Source organism: Crassostrea angulata, chromosome 6 (genome assembly GCF_025612915.1).
Source record: "Crassostrea angulata isolate pt1a10 chromosome 6, ASM2561291v2, whole genome shotgun sequence".
Classification (NCBI taxonomy): Eukaryota; Metazoa; Mollusca; class Bivalvia; order Ostreida; family Ostreidae; genus Magallana; species Magallana angulata.
In genome coordinates this window covers 12,362,625-12,381,158 of record NC_069116.1, presented here as the reverse complement: position 1 = coordinate 12,381,158, position 18,534 = coordinate 12,362,625, and the positions used below count along the sequence as shown (strand labels likewise).

Sequence of the window (18,534 nt, the reverse complement as noted above, 5' to 3'; positions counted from 1 at the left end):
GTAGTGTCAAAACAGTATTTCACCAAGGGTTCATGGGTAGCACCTGTAGTGTCACAACAGTATTTCCCCAAAGGTTCACCTGTAGTGTCACAGCAGTATTTCCCCAAAGGTTCACCTGTAGTGTCAAACAGTATTTCACCAAAGGTTCATGTGTAGCATCTGTAGTTTCACAACAGTATTTCCCCAAATGTTCACCTGTAGTGTCACAACAGTATTTCCCCAAAGGTTCACCTGTAGTGTCAAAACAGTATTTCACCAAAGGTTCATGTGTAGCACCTGTAGTGTCACAACAGTATTTCCCCAAAGGTTCACCTGTAGTGTCAAAACAGTATTTCACCAAAGGTTCATGTGTAGCACCTGTAGTGTCACAACAGTATTTCCCCAAAGGTTCACCTGTAGTGTCACAACAGTATTTCCCGAAAGGTTCACCTGTAGTGTCAAAACAGTATTTCACCAAAGGTTCATGTGTAGCACCTGTAGTGTCAAAACAGTATTTCACCAAAGGTTCATGGGTAGCACCTGTAGTGTCACAACAGTATTTCCCCAAAGGTTCACCTGTAGTGTCACAACAGTATTTCCCCAAAGGTTCACCTGTAGTGTCAAAACAGTATTTCACCAAAGGTTCATGTGTAGCACCTGTAGTGTCACAACAGTATTTCCCCAAAGGTTCACCTGTAGTGTCACAACAGTATTTCCCCAAAGGTTCACCTGTAGTGTCAAAACAGTATTTCACCAAAGGATCATTTGTAGTGTCACAACAGTATTTCACCAAAGGTTCACCTGTTGTGTCACAACAGTATTTCACCAAAGGTTCACCTGTAGTGTCACAACAGTATTTCCCCAAAGGTTCACCTGCAGTGTCACAACAGTATTTCCCCAAAGGTTTACCTGTAGTGTCACAACAGTATTTCACCAAAGGTTCACATGTAGTGTCACAACAGTATTTCACCAAATGTTCACCTGTAGTGTCACAACAGTATTTCCCCAAAGGTTCACATGTAGTGTCACAACAGTATCTCCCCAAAGGTTCACCTGTAGTGTCACAATAGTATTTAACCAAAGGTTCACCTGTAGTGTCACAACAGTATTTCCCCAAAGGTTCACCTGTAGTGTCAAAACAGTATTTCACCAAAGGTTCATTTGTAGTGTCACAACAGTATTTCACCAAAGGTTCATGTGTAGCACCTGTAGTGTCACAACAGTATTTCCCTAAAGGTTCACCTGTAGTGTCACAACAGTATTTCCCCAAAGGTTCACCTGTAGAGTCAAAACAGTATTTCACCAAAGGTTCATGTGTAGCACCTGTAGTGTCACAACAGTATTTCCCCAAAGGTTCACCTGTAGTGTCACAACAGTATTTCACCAAAGGTTCATTTGTAGTGTCACAACAGTATTTCACCAAAGGTTCACCTGTAGTGTCACAACAGTATTTCCCCAAAGGTTCACCTGCAGTGTCACAACAGTATTTCCCCAAAGGTTCACCTGTAGTGTCACAACAGTATTTCACCAAAGGTTCACCTGTAGTGTCAAACAGTATTTCACCAAAGGTTCATGTGTAGCACCTGTAGTGTCAAAACAGTATTTCACCAAAGGTTCATGGGTAGCACCTGTAGTGTCACAACAGTATTTCCCCAAAGGTTCACCTGTAGTGTCACAGCAGTATTTCCCCAAAGGTTCACCTGTAGTGTCAAACAGTATTTCACCAAAGGTTCATGTGTAGCACCTGTAGTTTCACAACAGTATTTCCCCAAATGTTCACCTGTAGTGTCACAACAGTATTTCCCCAAAGGTTCACCTGTAGTGTCAAAACAGTATTTCACCAAAGGTTCATGTGTAGCACCTGTAGTGTCACAACAGTATTTCCCCAAAGGTTCACCTGTAGTGTCAAAACAGTATTTCACCAAAGGTTCATGTGTAGCACCTGTAGTGTCACAACAGTATTTCCCCAAAGGTTCACCTGTAGTGTCACAACAGTATTTCCCGAAAGGTTCACCTGTAGTGTCAAAACAGTATTTCACCAAAGGTTCATGTGTAGCACCTGTAGTGTCAAAACAGTATTTCACCAAAGGTTCATGGGTAGCACCTGTAGTGTCACAACAGTATTTCCCCAAAGGTTCACCTGTAGTGTCACAACAGTATTTCCCCAAAGGTTCACCTGTAGTGTCAAAACAGTATTTCACCAAAGGTTCATGTGTAGCACCTGTAGTGTCACAACAGTATTTCCCCAAAGGTTCACCTGTAGTGTCACAACAGTATTTCCCCAAAGGTTCACCTGTAGTGTCAAAACAGTATTTCACCAAAGGATCATTTGTAGTGTCACAACAGTATTTCACCAAAGGTTCACCTGTTGTGTCACAACAGTATTTCACCAAAGGTTCACCTGTAGTGTCACAACAGTATTTCCCCAAAGGTTCACCTGCAGTGTCACAACAGTATTTCCCCAAAGGTTTACCTGTAGTGTCACAACAGTATTTCACCAAAGGTTCACATGTAGTGTCACAACAGTATTTCACCAAATGTTCACCTGTAGTGTCACAACAGTATTTCCCCAAAGGTTCACCTGTAGTGTCACAACAGTATCTCCCCAAAGGTTCACCTGTAGTGTCACAATAGTATTTAACCAAAGGTTCACCTGTAGTGTCACAACAGTATTTCCCCAAAGGTTCACCTGTAGTGTCAAAACAGTATTTCACCAAAGGTTCATTTGTAGTGTCACAACAGTATTTCACCAAAGGTTCATGTGTAGCACCTGTAGTGTCACAACAGTATTTCCCTAAAGGTTCACCTGTAGTGTCACAACAGTATTTCCCCAAAGGTTCACCTGTAGAGTCAAAACAGTATTTCACCAAAGGTTCATGTGTAGCACCTGTAGTGTCACAACAGTATTTCCCCAAAGGTTCACCTGTAGTGTCACAACAGTATTTCACCAAAGGTTCATTTGTAGTGTCACAACAGTATTTCACCAAAGGTTCACCTGTAGTGTCACAACAGTATTTCCCCAAAGGTTCACCTGCAGTGTCACAACAGTATTTCCCCAAAGGTTCACCTGTAGTGTCACAACAGTATTTCACCAAAGGTTCACCTGTAGTGTCAAACAGTATTTCACCAAAGGTTCATGTGTAGCACCTGTAGTTTCACAACAGTATTTCCCCAAATGTTCACCTGTAGTGTCACAACAGTATTTCCCCAAAGGTTCACCTGTAGTGTCAAAACAGTATTTCACCAATGGTTCATGTGTAGCACCTGTAGTGTCACAACAGTATTTCCCCAAAGATTCACCTGTAGTGTCAAAACAGTATTTCACCAAAGGTTCATGTGTAGCACCTGTAGTGTCACAACAGTATTTCCCCAAAGGTTCACCTGTAGTGTCACAACAGTATTTCCCCAAAGGTTCACCTGTAGTGTCAAAACAGTATTTCACCAAAGGTTCATGTGTAGCACCTGTAGTGTCAAAACAGTATTTCACCAAAGGTTCATGGGTAGCACCTGTAGTGTCACAACAGTATTTCCCCAAAGGTTCACCTGTAGTGTCACAACAGTATTTCCCCAAAGGTTCACCTGTAGTGTCAAACAGTATTTCACCAAAGGTTCATGTGTAGCACCTGTAGTTTCACAACAGTATTTCCCCAAATGTTCACCTGTAGTGTCACAACAGTATTTCCCCAAAGGTTCACCTGTAGTGTCAAAACAGTATTTCACCAAAGGTTCATGTGTAGCACCTGTAGTGTCAAAACAGTTTTTCCCCAAAGGTTCACCTGTAGTGTCAAAACAGTATTTCACCAAAGGTTCATGTGTAGCACCTGTAGTGTCACAACAGTATTTCCCCAAAGGTTCACCTGTAGTGTCACAACAGTATTTCCCCAAAGGTTCACCTGTAGTGTCAAAACAGTATTTCACCAAAGGTTCATGTGTAGCACCTGTAGTGTCAAAACAGTATTTCACCAAAGGTTCATGGGTAGCACCTGTAGTGTCACAACAGTATTTCCCCAAAGGTTCACCTGTAGTGTCACAACAGTATTTCCCCAAAGGTTCACCTGTAGTGTCAAAACAGTATTTCACCAAAGGTTCATGTGTAGCACCTGTAGTGTCACAACAGTATTTCCCCAAAGGTTCACCTGTAGTGTCACAACAGTATTTCCCCAAAGGTTCACCTGTAGTGTCAAAACAGTATTTCACCAAAGGATCATTTGTAGTGTCACAACAGTATTTCACCAAAGGTTCACCTGTTGTGTCACAACAGTATTTCACCAAAGGTTCACCTGTAGTGTCACAACAGTATTTCCCCAAAGGTTCACCTGCAGTGTCACAACAGTATTTCCCCAAAGGTTTACCTGTAGTGTCACAACAGTATTTCACCAAAGGTTCACATGTAGTGTCACAACAGTATTTCACCAAATGTTCACCTGTAGTGTCACAACAGTATTTCCCCAAAGGTTCACATGTAGTGTCACAACAGTATCTCCCCAAAGGTTCACCTGTAGTGTCACAATAGTATTTAACCAAAGGTTCACCTGTAGTGTCACAACAGTATTTCCCCAAAGGTTCACCTGTAGTGTCAAAACAGTATTTCACCAAAGGTTCATTTGTAGTGTCACAACAGTATTTCACCAAAGGTTCATGTGTAGCACCTGTAGTGTCACAACAGTATTTCCCTAAAGGTTCACCTGTAGTGTCACAACAGTATTTCCCCAAAGGTTCACCTGTAGAGTCAAAACAGTATTTCACCAAAGGTTCATGTGTAGCACCTGTAGTGTCACAACAGTATTTCCCCAAAGGTTCACCTGTAGTGTCACAACAGTATTTCACCAAAGGTTCATTTGTAGTGTCACAACAGTATTTCACCAAAGGTTCACCTGTAGTGTCACAACAGTATTTCCCCAAAGGTTCACCTGCAGTGTCACAACAGTATTTCCCCAAAGGTTCACCTGTAGTGTCACAACAGTATTTCACCAAAGGTTCACCTGTAGTGTCACAACAGTATTTCCCCATAATTTCACATGTAGTGTCACAACAGTATCTCCCCAAAGGTTCACCTGTAGTGTCACAATAGTATTTAACCAAATGTTCACCTGTAGTGTCACAATAGTATTTAACCAAATGTTCACCTGTAGTGTCACAACAGTATTTCACAAAAGGTTCACCTGTAGTGTCACAACAGTATTTCCCCAAAGGTTCACCTGTAGTGTCAAAACAGTATTTCACCAAAAGTTCATGTGTAGCACCTGTAGTGTCACAACAGTATTTCCCCAAAGGTTCACCTGTAGTGTCAAAACAGTATTTCACCAAAGGTTCACCTGTAGTGTCAAAACAGTATTTCCCCAAAGGTCACCTGTAGTGTCACAACAGTATTTCCCCAAAGGTTCACCTGTAGTGTCAAAACAGCATTTCACCAAAGGTTCACCTGTAGTGTCACACCAGTATTTCCCCAAAGGTTCACCTGTAGTGCCACACCAGTATTTCCCCAAAGGTTCACCTGTAGTGTCACAACAGTATTTCACCAAAGGTTTACCTGTAGTGTCACAACAGTATTTCACCAAAGGTTCACATGTAGTGTCACAACAGTATTTCACCAAAGGTTCACCTGTAGTGTTACAACAGTATTTCCCCAAAGGTTCACATGTAGTGTCACAACAGTCTCCCCCCAAAGGTTCACCTGTAGTGTCACAATAGTATTTCACCAAAGGTTCACCTGTAGTGTCACAACAGTATTTCACAAAAGGTTCACCTGTAGTGTCACAACAGTATTTCCCCAAAGGTTCACCTGTAGTGTCAAAACAGTATTTCACCAAAGGTTCATGTGTAGCACCTGTAGTGTCACAACAGTATTTCCCCAAAGATTCACCTGTAGTGTCACAACAGTATTTCCCCAAAGCTTCACCTGTAGTGTCACAACAGTATTTCACCAAAGGTTCACCTGTAGTGTCACAACAGAATTTCCCCAAAGGTTCACCTGTAGTGTCACAACAGTATTTCACCAAAGGTTCACCTGTAGTGTCACAACAGTATTTCCCCAAAGGTTCACCTGCAGTGTCACAACAGTATTTCCCCAAAGGTTTACCTGTAGTGTCACAACAGTATTTCACCAAAGGTTCACATGTAGTGTCACAATAGTATTTCACCAAATGTTCACCTGTAGTGTCACAACAGTATTTCCCCAAAGGTTCACATGTAGTGTCACAACAGTATCTCCCCAAAGGTTCACCTGTAGTGTCACAATAGTATTTAACCAAAGGTTCACCTGTAGTGTCACAACAGTATTTCCCCAAAGGTTCACCTGTAGTGTCAAAACAGTATTTCACCAAAGGTTCATTTGTAGTGTCACAACAGTATTTCACCAAAGGTTCATGTGTAGCACCTGTAGTGTCACAACAGTATTTCCCTAAAGGTTCACCTGTAGTGTCACAACAGTATTTCCCCAAAGGTTCACCTGTAGAGTCAAAACAGTATTTCACCAAAGGTTCATGTGTAGCACCTGGAGTGTCACAACAGTATTTCCCCAAAGGTTCACCTGTAGTGTCACAACAGTATTTCACCAAAGGTTCATTTGTAGTGTCACAACAGTATTTCACCAAAGGTTCACCTGTAGTGTCACAACAGTATTTCCCCAAAGGTTCACCTGCAGTGTCACAACAGTATTTCCCCAAAGGTTCACCTGTAGTGTCACAACAGTATTTCACCAAAGGTTCACCTGTAGTGTCACAACAGTATTTCCCCAAAATTTCACATGTAGTGTCACAACAGTATCTCCCCAAAGGTTCACCTGTAGTGTCACAATAGTATTTAACCAAATGTTCACCTGTAGTGTCACAATAGTATTTAACCAAATGTTCACCTGTAGTGTCACAACAGTATTTCACAAAAGGTTCACCTGTAGTGTCACAACAGTATTTCCCCAAAGGTTCACCTGTAGTGTCAAAACAGTATTTCACCAAAAGTTCATGTGTAGCACCTGTAGTGTCACAACAGTATTTCCCCAAAGGTTCACCTGTAGTGTCACAACAGTATTTCACCAAAGGTTCACCTGTAGTGTCAAAACAGTATTTCCCCAAAGGTCACCTGTAGTGTCACAACAGTATTTCCCCAAAGGTTCACCTGTAGTGTCAAAACAGCATTTCACCAAAGGTTCACCTGTAGTGTCACACCAGTATTTCCCCAAAGGTTCACCTGTAGTGCCACACCAGTATTTCCCCAAAGGTTCACCTGTAGTGTCACAACAGTATTTCCCCAAAGGTTTACCTGTAGTGTCACAACAGTATTTCACCAAAGGTTCACATGTAGTGTCACAACAGTATTTCACCAAAGGTTCACCTGTAGTGTTACAACAGTATTTCCCCAAAGGTTCACATGTAGTGTCACAACAGTCTCCCCCCAAAGGTTCACCTGTAGTGTCACAATAGTATTTCACCAAAGGTTCACCTGTAGTGTCACAACAGTATTTCACAAAAGGTTCACCTGTAGTGTCACAACAGTATTTCACCAAAGGTTCACCTGTAGTGTCAAAACAGTATTTCACCAAAGGTTCATGTGTAGCACCTGTAGTGTCACAACAGTATTTCCCCAAAGATTCACCTGTAGTGTCACAACAGTATTTCCCCAAAGGTTCACCTGTAGTGTCACAACAGTATTTCACCAAAGGTTCACCTGTAGTGTCACAACAGAATTTCCCCAAAGGTTCACCTGTAGTGTCAAAACAGTATTTCACCAAAGGTTCATTTGTAGTGTCACAACAGTATCTCCCCAAAGGTTCACCTGTAGTGTCACAACCGTATTTTACCAAAGGTTCACCTGTAGTGTCACACCAGTATTTCCCCAAAGGTTCACCTGTAGTGCCACACCAGTATTTCCCCAAAGGTTCACCTGCAGTGTCACAACAGTATTTCCCCAAAGATTCACCTGTAGTGTCACAACAGTATTTCACCAAAGGTTCACATGTAGTGTCACAACAGTATTTCCCCAAAGGTTCACCTGTAGTGTCACAACAGAATTTCCCAAAAGGTTCACCTGTAGTGTCACAACAGTATTTCACCAAAGGTTCACCTGTAGTGTCACACCAGTATTTCACCAAAGGTTCACCTGTAGTGTCACACCAGTATTTCCCCAAAGGTTCACCTGTAGTGCCACACCAGTATTTCCCCAAAGGTTCACCTGCAGTGTCACAACAGTATTTCCCCAAAGGTTTACCTGTAGTGTCACAACAGTATTTCACCAAAGGTTCACATGTAGTGTCACAACAGTATTTCACCAAAGGTTCACCTGTAGTGTCACAACAGTATTTCCCCAAAAGGTTCACATGTAGTGTCACAACAGTATCTCCCCAAAGGTTCACCTGTAGTGTCACAATAGTATTTCACCAAAGGTTCACCTGTAGTGTCACAACAGTATTTCACAAAAGGTTCACCTGTAGTGTCACAACAGTATTTCCCCAAAGGTTCACCTGTAGTGTCAAAACAGTATTTCACCAAAGGTTCATGTGTAGCACCTGTAGTGTCACAACAGTATTTCCCCAAAGGTTCACCTCTAGTGTCACAACAGTATTTCCCCAAAGGTTCACCTGTAGTGTCACAACAGTATTTCCCAATAGGTTCACATGTAGTGTCACAACAGTATTTCACCAAAGGTTCATTTGTAGTGTCTCAACAGTATTTCCCCAAAGGTTCACCTGTAGTGTCACAACAGTATTTTCCAAAAGGTTCACCTGTAGTGTCAAAACAGTATTTCACCAAAGGTTCACCTGTAGTGTCACAACAGTATTTCCCCAAAGGTTTACCTGTAGTGTCACAATAGTATTTCCCCAAAGGTTCACCTGTAGTGTCACAACAATATTTCACCAAAGGTTCCCATGTAGTGTCACAACAGTATTACCCAAAGGTTCACCTGTAGCACATGTAGTGTCACTACAGTATTTCCCCAAACGGTTCACCTCTCTACTACGATTTGCTGTGATCTACTGTGAGCTTGTGTTTACCCCAATGATCTGCTCTCCAGTATGTCACCTGAAGCCATCCAAAAAGTAGAAACTCACTAAAAAGCTATAGGTAACTAAGACAGGGTTGCAGGACAATAAGAAGTTACTGAACTTGGTTTAGATGATGCCAGGAAAATGTTTTTAATGCCATTAACCATCTCTAATGATATCTTTTGAAGGATTAATAACATTACATTTTTATGACGAAAAAAATACTTTGAGGCTGAGGATAAGAGAATCTTAACCACTAACATTCATTTACAATAAATCATTTTGAAGTTGTATTTTCAACAGTCATTATTTTAGATTTCATATTCTTATCTTCTATTGTACTTATAGGCCTTATTTAAGGCGAATTCATTCTGCGATTCAATCTTTTTTTTTAGTTTCATTGAGTTTACACATGTCCAAAAAATAAAAGTTAGATTTTAAAATCTACAAGATGTGCTTCTTGCAATTTAACGTGAATATTTATTCCTTGCGTTTAATTAGGAATCTATAATATTCTAAGCAATTTAATTCATTAAAAAAGGGTCACAAACCAGAATGAAATTCACTGTTACCAGGCATAGGCGTCGGAAATGGGGGGGGGGGGCTTTTTTTCAAAACTTTTACAAAACTATATCCAAAGACTTTTTTTTTTTTGCTTCCGATGCCACTGCTCGGTGTACATGTACAAAATTATTAATAAAGCATCAATAATTATCTTTACTCTTATTTGAAAATGATCAAAATCATGGAATATGTATATTCATTGTATAAAAACTTGCTGTCATGAGTAACAGGATATCATCCTTCTCTCTGGTAGAAATGAATTACACCAATCACCCTTAAACATAATGTCATTTTCAAAAACAAGAGGCCCAGGGGCCACATTGCTCACATGAGCAACAATAGCCTTAACTCTGATCAAATTAAAGCATCAAAATCAAAATATCTTGACAACAAAGTACAGTAGATCTTGCTAGAAAAAATTAAAATCTGCCAATTTTTATCCACATATTTATATGGTAAATACCAAGTCCCTTTTGTTGTTGTACCTGTAAGAAGATTTTTCTCTATTCCTATATAACCCCTAATATTTTTTAAGAAGATTTTTTAAGATTCTCTCTATACATTCTTATGTAAAAATTCATTCCCCATAGTGGCCCCACCCTACTCCCGGGGACCATGATTTGAACAAACTTGACTCTACACTACCTGGGGATGTTTCCATACAAGTTACAGCTTTTCTGGCCTTATAGTTTTTGAGAAGATTTTTGAAAAATACCAACAAACTTTCAATAATTCTAATTTATCTCCCCTTTTAAGAGGACATGGCCCTTCATTTGAACAAACTTGAATCCACTTCACAAAGTGATGCTTTGTGTCAAGTTGGTTGAAATCTGCCCATGGTTCTGTAGAAGAAGATGAAATTGTGAAAAGTTTGAAATGACAACGACAGACAACGGACAAATTTTGATCAGAAAAGCTCACTTGAGCTTTCAGCTCAGGTGAGCTAAAAAGAGAACCACACATATAACTTTAATTTACAAATAACTTTATTTGTCCTCTTTGAGTCTTACTATTCTAGATTTCACCAAAAATCAATTAAGATTCTCAAATTACACGGCTGTTGAATGCAAAGAAAGAAAAAAAGACGGAAACTCCTGTAACAACCATTGTCCCTTGCCACAGCACTATTTATCAATGGCCTTCCTCTCCTCTGCCTCCTTAGCGACCTTCCTCTGCTCTGCCACATCATCCATCATTTCTTCAATCGTTTTTTGTTCAGGGTCTGCTCCATACTTTTCATGCCACCACAAAATATGCTCCATTTTCCTGATTTCTCGAGTGGCAAAATACTTGGGATACTGGGCTTTCTCTAAGGGATGCCAGTAGTCAATAGTCTGAAATATGTAAACACAATGATATGTATGCTTCTGGACAAAATGAAGCCCTTACACTGTACACCATCTTATTGATTTGATTTCATTTATTCTCACACATTTCCTCTCTGTTCTTGTGTTAAAACTTTTGTTTCAAATGTACCTATGATGAAGAAAGTTTGCTGGTGCTGGCTACAGTCAAAACTTATGTGGTTGTGAATTAATCTTGCTGAAAATTAATAACACTCACATAATCTGGGAAGTATTGATATCTGTCGTAGCAAGTTCCGCCAGGAGAGAAGTTGTCTGAAATGATTTGAATGGCATTAGTTGAATTACGATACATACCATACTATATCTCAAAACTCAATGCTATTTAAACAAAGTTCAGGCTATGTTTTTGTTTACAAATATTATTTTTGTGTTATTTGTTGTGTATGGGGTGATATTATAAATCTTCATTATTGGACATTGTTTCATTGTAACTTTTTTCTGTACTTTATCTATAAATAAATGTCTATTGTTAGCTTTTGTCATAGATATTCTGCATCTTCTGTACTGCAATACTCTTAACTTGTTTATGCCATCAAGGTGCCCAGAGTAGTCTCAATGAATCTTATCTATACTAGCCGTGCAACCAGTTCTCGCCAAGTACCATTTCTCGCCAGTACATTGTTATGTCATTTTTTGTATATGATTTTATGTGTTGATAAAATGACGTAACAATGCACTGGCGAGAAATGGTACACGACGAGAACTGGTCGCACGCCAGTATACATAATCATGATAAATCATTGTATTAAATTTTCTTTTTTCTTTAAATACTTTCTCACTTTAATAATGTATACAGGAACATCACGTTATGTACAAAATATCTATAATTTTAAACAAACAAGAGGCCCAGGAGCCTCATCACTCACTTGAACATCAATATCTACAACTGATCAGAAAAGTTTTAGACCATTTTTTGAGTACCACTTACAAAATACCTAAATAACTTGGTGGAGTATATCTTGTTTATAAAGATTTTCAAATTTTTCTCCACATATTCTTTTAAATTAAGCTCCTTTTAATAAAACATTTTAAAAGTTTTTCCTTATAATTATGTTCCTATGAAAGGAATCAACCCCTCCCTAATTGTAGCCTACAAACCGAATACTTACGATTATTATTGAAAAACCAATATGAAAGCACTTGTTGTTCACCCCGTTCAAGTAACTCTGTTGCCTTCACAAAGTCCTTTTCATCTTTGTGGGAATCGATTAGTCGTCTCAACTCCACCCTACCCAACCTTGCTGGTACTCTATAAATTACAATCAGCAATATGCAAGTATAATTGGTTTTCAAATTATTGATCCAATTTACAAACAAAATAAATAAGACTAAATCGAAATTTTTATAACTTATAAGCCCCATGGAATTTTATCCAAAATGAGCCAAATTTATGCAGAACTACTTAACATTTTAATTTAAAACTATTTTCACTGCCATTAAAATACTAGCATTTAAGTAAAACAATTGGTAGCCAATAAATAACTAGATGCTGTCATTAGACAGTAATACCCGCACCAATTGTTTGCCCCTAAATAACACTCTTTTGTACCAGTTTAATTAAAAATGAAGGCCACATGCAAGTTCTGGTAATACAAATAATCAAAGTACTGGAGTACTGACAGGAGTTGATTTTATCGATTTTTATTCATTTTAAAATCAACTATCAACAAGTAGTTTATAATCTGTCTTTGAATTACGCACATTTTTATAATATGAATTCTCGGACTTTTCCGACAAGAATTTTGAGAAAAACCCCGTATGAATGGTGTTGTGTAATGATTAAAGATACAATTGATTCCATCAAACTATGTATTAGTAATCGAAAAACATGTATGGACCAGGTCTCGTGATAGCTTGATGACGTGACTTCTAAATATAGAATGACTCAGCTTGTCGGAGATTTACGGAGAAAGCCGATGGTTGAACGAGACTTTATTGAACTCTGGCGTATGAATACATACGACTGCAAAAAATATCTAAATTGTTCGTACTATTTAACATCTGACTATTTTAAAGGTATTCATAAATAAGTTTCTTAAAAACCAATGCTTCAAGATACCATTACATCGAATTTATCGATTATTTTCAAGAACTAAATCTTGTCAGCGGTGATGATTTGTGCTTAGGTCCAAACACTGTTTCACTTTCGGTTTGCCAGAGTAACTGCATAGGAGAGTTGATTAAAATCAACTCCCAAAAATTATAATTTTCATAACTAAAGGATGAGATCCCTTCCCAAATGATAATACATATGAGCAGTACTTTATGTGTAATTTGGGGTTGAACTGTTTGCATGTGAATTTTAAGTTAATCAATAATCTTAACATTTCATGTCATAGAAAGAATAATGGTCTATATAATTATTACAAACAAAATTAAATTATGCCCCGGTGATTGCCGGCTTTAGATTTGCTTCTGTGTGCCTACATATACATAACCGTGTGCACAGATTTAGAAAAGGGTGGGAGAGAGGGGTCCAGACCCTCTCTCCCCCCCCCCCCCCCAATGAAAATTTATTTATAGCAATAGTAAAATTACCAAAAATACACCTCGGACTCCAATGCCCTTACACACATGTAATTGCTCTAACCCATTGCGCTTCAATGTAAGGTAATACTATTTTGGGGGAAAATATTATATTTATACATTATTGTTTATTTCAATAGGAAGTTTACATCAAAATATGCAGGTGTCCTGCACCACCTTGAAGCTGTTATTTACCTATTAAAATAGTGCAAGGAGTTTTGAAGAATAGGTCCTAAAAATACATGCATGTTACAAATAACTAATCTTTGTCTGAAGTTACGTACACAACACAGGTCTACAGGTCTCAATAGCGAGTACAAAAAATGTACTTGTTTTACCCAGCTCTTCAATTAGATGGGTTTCACGTGGTGTACACATACATGTATGTGTTTTTCATATGCAGAAAAGGATTAGTTAACATGCATAAACATTTTTTTTGTGATGATCAGCTAAAGGGATTCATATTGTGCTCTACTTGGATTATCATTATGATGTTGACCAATATAGGTAAGCATAATTAATGTGCTATAGTGAGTATTATAGTAGCACAATATTATGAGACACAGTATTACTTTCACTTTCTAAATAAGTGATCTCCCTTTGCTAGCATACTGTATCATCATCTTTTAATATCTAAATAAGCTTCTCATTGTTACCTATCTTATCACATTTGTAAAGTTTCTGTTTTTTAATTGCAAAAGTTATTTTTTCATTTGTCAGACTAACACTATTGAGTTGACCCCATATTGACCCTGTAACAATTTTGTATTAAATTTTGTGTATTACATGTATAAATAAGTGTAGAGACTTATCATTTTATATGAGTTATAATAGGAAGGAAGGGGTCTTTCTTTCTTAATGTATTATAATGCATCAAATACAATGTAGGCCATGACCCTATGGGATTGTTCTGACCCCATGAAACAGGAAAATACAAAATATCTTCTTCTGTCATTATGATGCATCAAATGGTGTAAAGTACATGACCCTAAGGTGTTGTCATTAACCCCTCCCCCCTTATGAAATAGGAAATGATGATACACTGTATATTTTGATAACTTTTGAGATCCTCGTCCCTAAACCATATAATTTATTCTTGTTCTTAATTGTGTCATTGCGCATCAAATTGTATATAGCTGATGCCCCCTTGGAGACACCCTGACATTCTAGAACTACATCTATATCTGGGTTCTTAAATTGAATCATATATCATGTACATATATTATTGTTTCTTTGTTCAAGGCATTTCAGATGGTATGTAGGTAATGATCCCAAGTGCTCTACCTGAAATTATCAAATATCATAAAAACCATTGAGATTCCCACCTTAATCTAAATTATTATTCCTCCTTTGGTCATGGTGCATCAGATCATTATGGTATGCAAGTCATGACCAAGGGGTCATCCTGACCCCCTTAGAATCAGAAATTGTCAATTATCTTTAAATTATTGATGTTTGATGATTCTATCCCTATTCAATCTTTATTATTAAGTCTCCCAAATGAAATTTGGAGACTTATTGATTTGTACGGTTCTTATTACATGTATTATTCTTCTTCTTCTTCTTTTTCTTCTTTCCCGCTCTGAACCTGTTTCTCAGAGACGGCTTAACAGAATTGTACAAAACTATAGGATACAATAGGCCTGCATATCTAGCTGTGCACCCTAGTACAAGGTCATAAAGTCCCATAACTCCAACAAAAAGTAGCAACCAATGCTGATTTTCGAACTTGACCAAGGTAATAGTGGTATAAACATTTGGTATAAATTTAATGAAAATCCGTCAAAATATGTAGGCATGAGAGCGCTTACAAAGAAATGTGACGCACGGACACACAGACGCACGAACACACGCCCGGCATTTCTGTGTCCCCGCTCCGCGTTGCGGCGGGGCACAAAAATTCCGAAACCTTATTGCGCATCTATAGGATACCCTAAAACATATTCCAAGAGATGATTTGTTACTGTTGAAAATGTAGGAGGAGTTCGAGGAAGAAGATTTTTTGTGAAGAAACATCATTTTAACCAACTATTTGACCCCCAGGACTACCAGAGAATTTTTGAAACCTTTTTACAAAACAACCAGACATCCCAAATCAAACTCCAAGAGTTCAGTTTGCTGGTTTATAAGATGTAAGAGCAGTTTGAGAAAGTAAAACGTGACAGATGGACGGACGGAAGGACGGAACAGGGTAACAACAATATACCCGAACTTTCTTTAGAAAGTGCGGGTATAATTAGCTTTAATAAATTTGGTCCACTGCCATAAGTTTTAATTTAAGGGAAAATGCATCACCTCACACAAAATTACTCTTTCATCTGAAATGAATGAAACTAAGTGGGTTTTTTTATCATTTCATATTCAAATTGTTGATGTACTATAAAGAATATCCCTCCTAACATACCCCAGTTTGTTGATGTTCTACAAGGAATATCCCTCCTAACATACCCCAGTTTCCCTCATTTCATTCTCTGCCAGGTTGATTTTCAGAATTCATTTTTCACATATTTCTTTTTCTTTCTTTTCTTCAAAATCACATTCCTGCAATGCTTTCCACCTCATTTCTTAAAGTCTGTCCCAAGATATTTATGCCGCACATTTTCTTAAATTATTCTATATTGATAAATACCTCTGGATTCAAATCAGATGTTCATTCAATAGTATTAAAAAATATCCAAAGATTTCACCTTTGGAAAGCCCCCTCTATCTCATCAGGTTTCAATACCCATCTAAAAATAAAAAGTCTACCAGGATTTTCTATTGCTAAAGAGATGTAAGTACCAGAATGATAACGTTGAAAAATTTTGCAAGATATTATGAGTAACTATGAATGGAGAAAAGATTTAAACATTTCTCATTATAAATCTCCATAAGAAATCAGTTTTCATTCCTGTGAACTTTCCTGAGCGAAAAATGATAATGTGTCAATGAAGATATGTTGAATATTATCCCTTTAATTGATTTCAATTGCACTTCTCTCACAGGTGTGTGTGGTCTTGTTAAAAATCGTCCAAATGAGCTGCATAAATATCTCAGGACAGACTACTGGCGTGGGACCTGAGTGAGTTTTCGATGAGTATCATTTCTTGCCAGTACATTGGTAATTCACATTTTTCATATATAATTTTATGTGTTGATAAAATAATGTAACAATGCACTGGTGCAGAATGGTAGTCGGCATGAACTGGTCTTACGTTAGAATAGTAGGACATTAACAAACATTTCACCTTATTCCACACAATTAACACTGATCATGATTTTTGTTTTACATCAATTTTAGAGCATTTTTTCCAATCAAATAGGAATGTGTCAATACTTGTAGTAATTAAAAGAAGGCCCAAGATACTCAAAGATGTCAAAAAATCTTGTATGACAGGGGCGAGATGGTAGTGGGGCGAATTGTGTGGTACTCTGTAAGTCAACCAATGCAGGACTGAATAACCTAATATATCTTAGATATCCCGATGTATACACCAATTACAATTTATAAGTTTACTCTCGCTAACCCACTGGACAAAAAAAATGTCGACTTTGACCTAGTTCAATGTCATTACGTGCGCACATAACGTTACACGACAACACCAGTAAGCATTTTTACTATATCTGAAACTTACCGAGTAAACGCGCACCATTCAATGTGCCGACAATGCTTTTTGTAATATCTTAGCACTCTTTGTGCATGCGACAAATATGTAAATTGAAGATGCCTTGGGATTTTAACATTAGCAAGATTACCAAAGGTAGTCATGATTGACCCGATCCCGATCGAAATTGTTCTCTAGACAGACGTCTACTTCGCTAACATGAATTGCTGAGCCCTTAAGTACGAAAGCCCTGAAGAGACGTGTTGATTTTTTTTTAACGCAAAAGGTAATTCGAAATCTCGATTTACACAACTCGTTCCCACAGAGGGTTTTGATAACACAGTTTTATTAATTAAATTAGATTGTAAAAACATGTTACATATATATCTATATATCAATAGAAAGATAAAATTGTGAATTTTGTAAATATTTAAGAATAATGCACATGTTACTTAGTTCTAGAATTTATTTGACACTTAAAACATGAGGAAAATAGACAACAGGATGCCTCTATTATAAATGCAGTACACCTATGCATTTTAGGCTTCCCCTAACAGCAAAATGCAAATAAATCAGTCATCACAAAGTTCTGACACTTCATTTTTAAAACATAAGATTTTAACAATTCAATGCTGTTGATCTTGTGGGTTTCCAGATTGGGTGGATGAAATGGTAGGTTGTGATTTTAAATTAGGGAAAAAACTTTGTAACGTTTGGAAACACTCAAAATGTGCTGATGTAAATAATGATTGTACAGATTGGCTTTGTAACGACCATTGTCGTGAATAAATTTGAGAAATGTGTGTTGTTTTATTGAAATGTGTTGTTTTAATAAAGTCTCGTTGTGGTTTAATTACAGGCGTTGTTCACACCTCTTTGTATTATGGCTTCTTTACCTGAGCGATACCTGAGTGAATCGATTAAGATTTGTAAATTTTGTGTATAAAATTTTAATTCCGGCAAAGGTTTTGAGTATTTAAAGTTACTTTATCATACAAAACTATATATTTTCTGAAAGGTATATATCTCAGGATAAAAAAAATCTTTACCGAATAAAAAAAGTATTCGATGGTATTAACGATACAAGTGATTATGTCGGAATGACTGCACGATAACGGCATTCTTTTTCAACGAAAAAATTTCATTCCGGCAAAGGTTTTATATATCAAATCAAAACACATGGGTTCAATTTTTACATATTTCAAAGATATGGTCGTAATGATTAAAAAAAATCGTGTCCGAATGAAAAAATGTTAAAATACTTTTTGAGATATTAACTGTTTTATGAAGACGACTACCTCATTCCGGCACCTAGTTTTTACGACCACAGCTCATTCCGGCAAAGGTTTTGCATATTAAACATTTAATTATCAAAAATATTTATATATATTTAGATAGCCCTATATCCATAGATGAAAAAACTGAAAACCGAATGGCGATAGCTTACACACAACACAAGTCATCGACCTTTTTATACATGTCACTACGTATATTACATCGCCATTCCGGCGAATAGACCTGCACGAGTTTCGCAGTA

At 37.6% G+C, this 18,534-nt stretch overlaps 1 protein-coding gene across 1 annotated transcript; it reads right to left on the bottom strand.

Annotated features, from left to right (window-relative positions):
- Positions 1-10,488: 10,488 nt before the first annotated feature.
- On the bottom strand, positions 10,489-17,198 carry LOC128190711 (NADH dehydrogenase [ubiquinone] 1 beta subcomplex subunit 9-like). The gene is made up of 4 exons (XM_052862852.1): positions 17,028-17,198; positions 11,997-12,136; positions 11,084-11,139; positions 10,489-10,854 (listed from the first exon to the last, which is right to left on the bottom strand). The coding sequence occupies exons 1-4, from the start codon at positions 17,159-17,161 to the stop codon at positions 10,645-10,647; spliced, it is 540 nt and encodes a 179-aa protein (XP_052718812.1). The 5' UTR covers positions 17,162-17,198; the 3' UTR covers positions 10,489-10,644.
- Between the last annotated feature and the right edge of the window lie 1,336 nt (positions 17,199-18,534).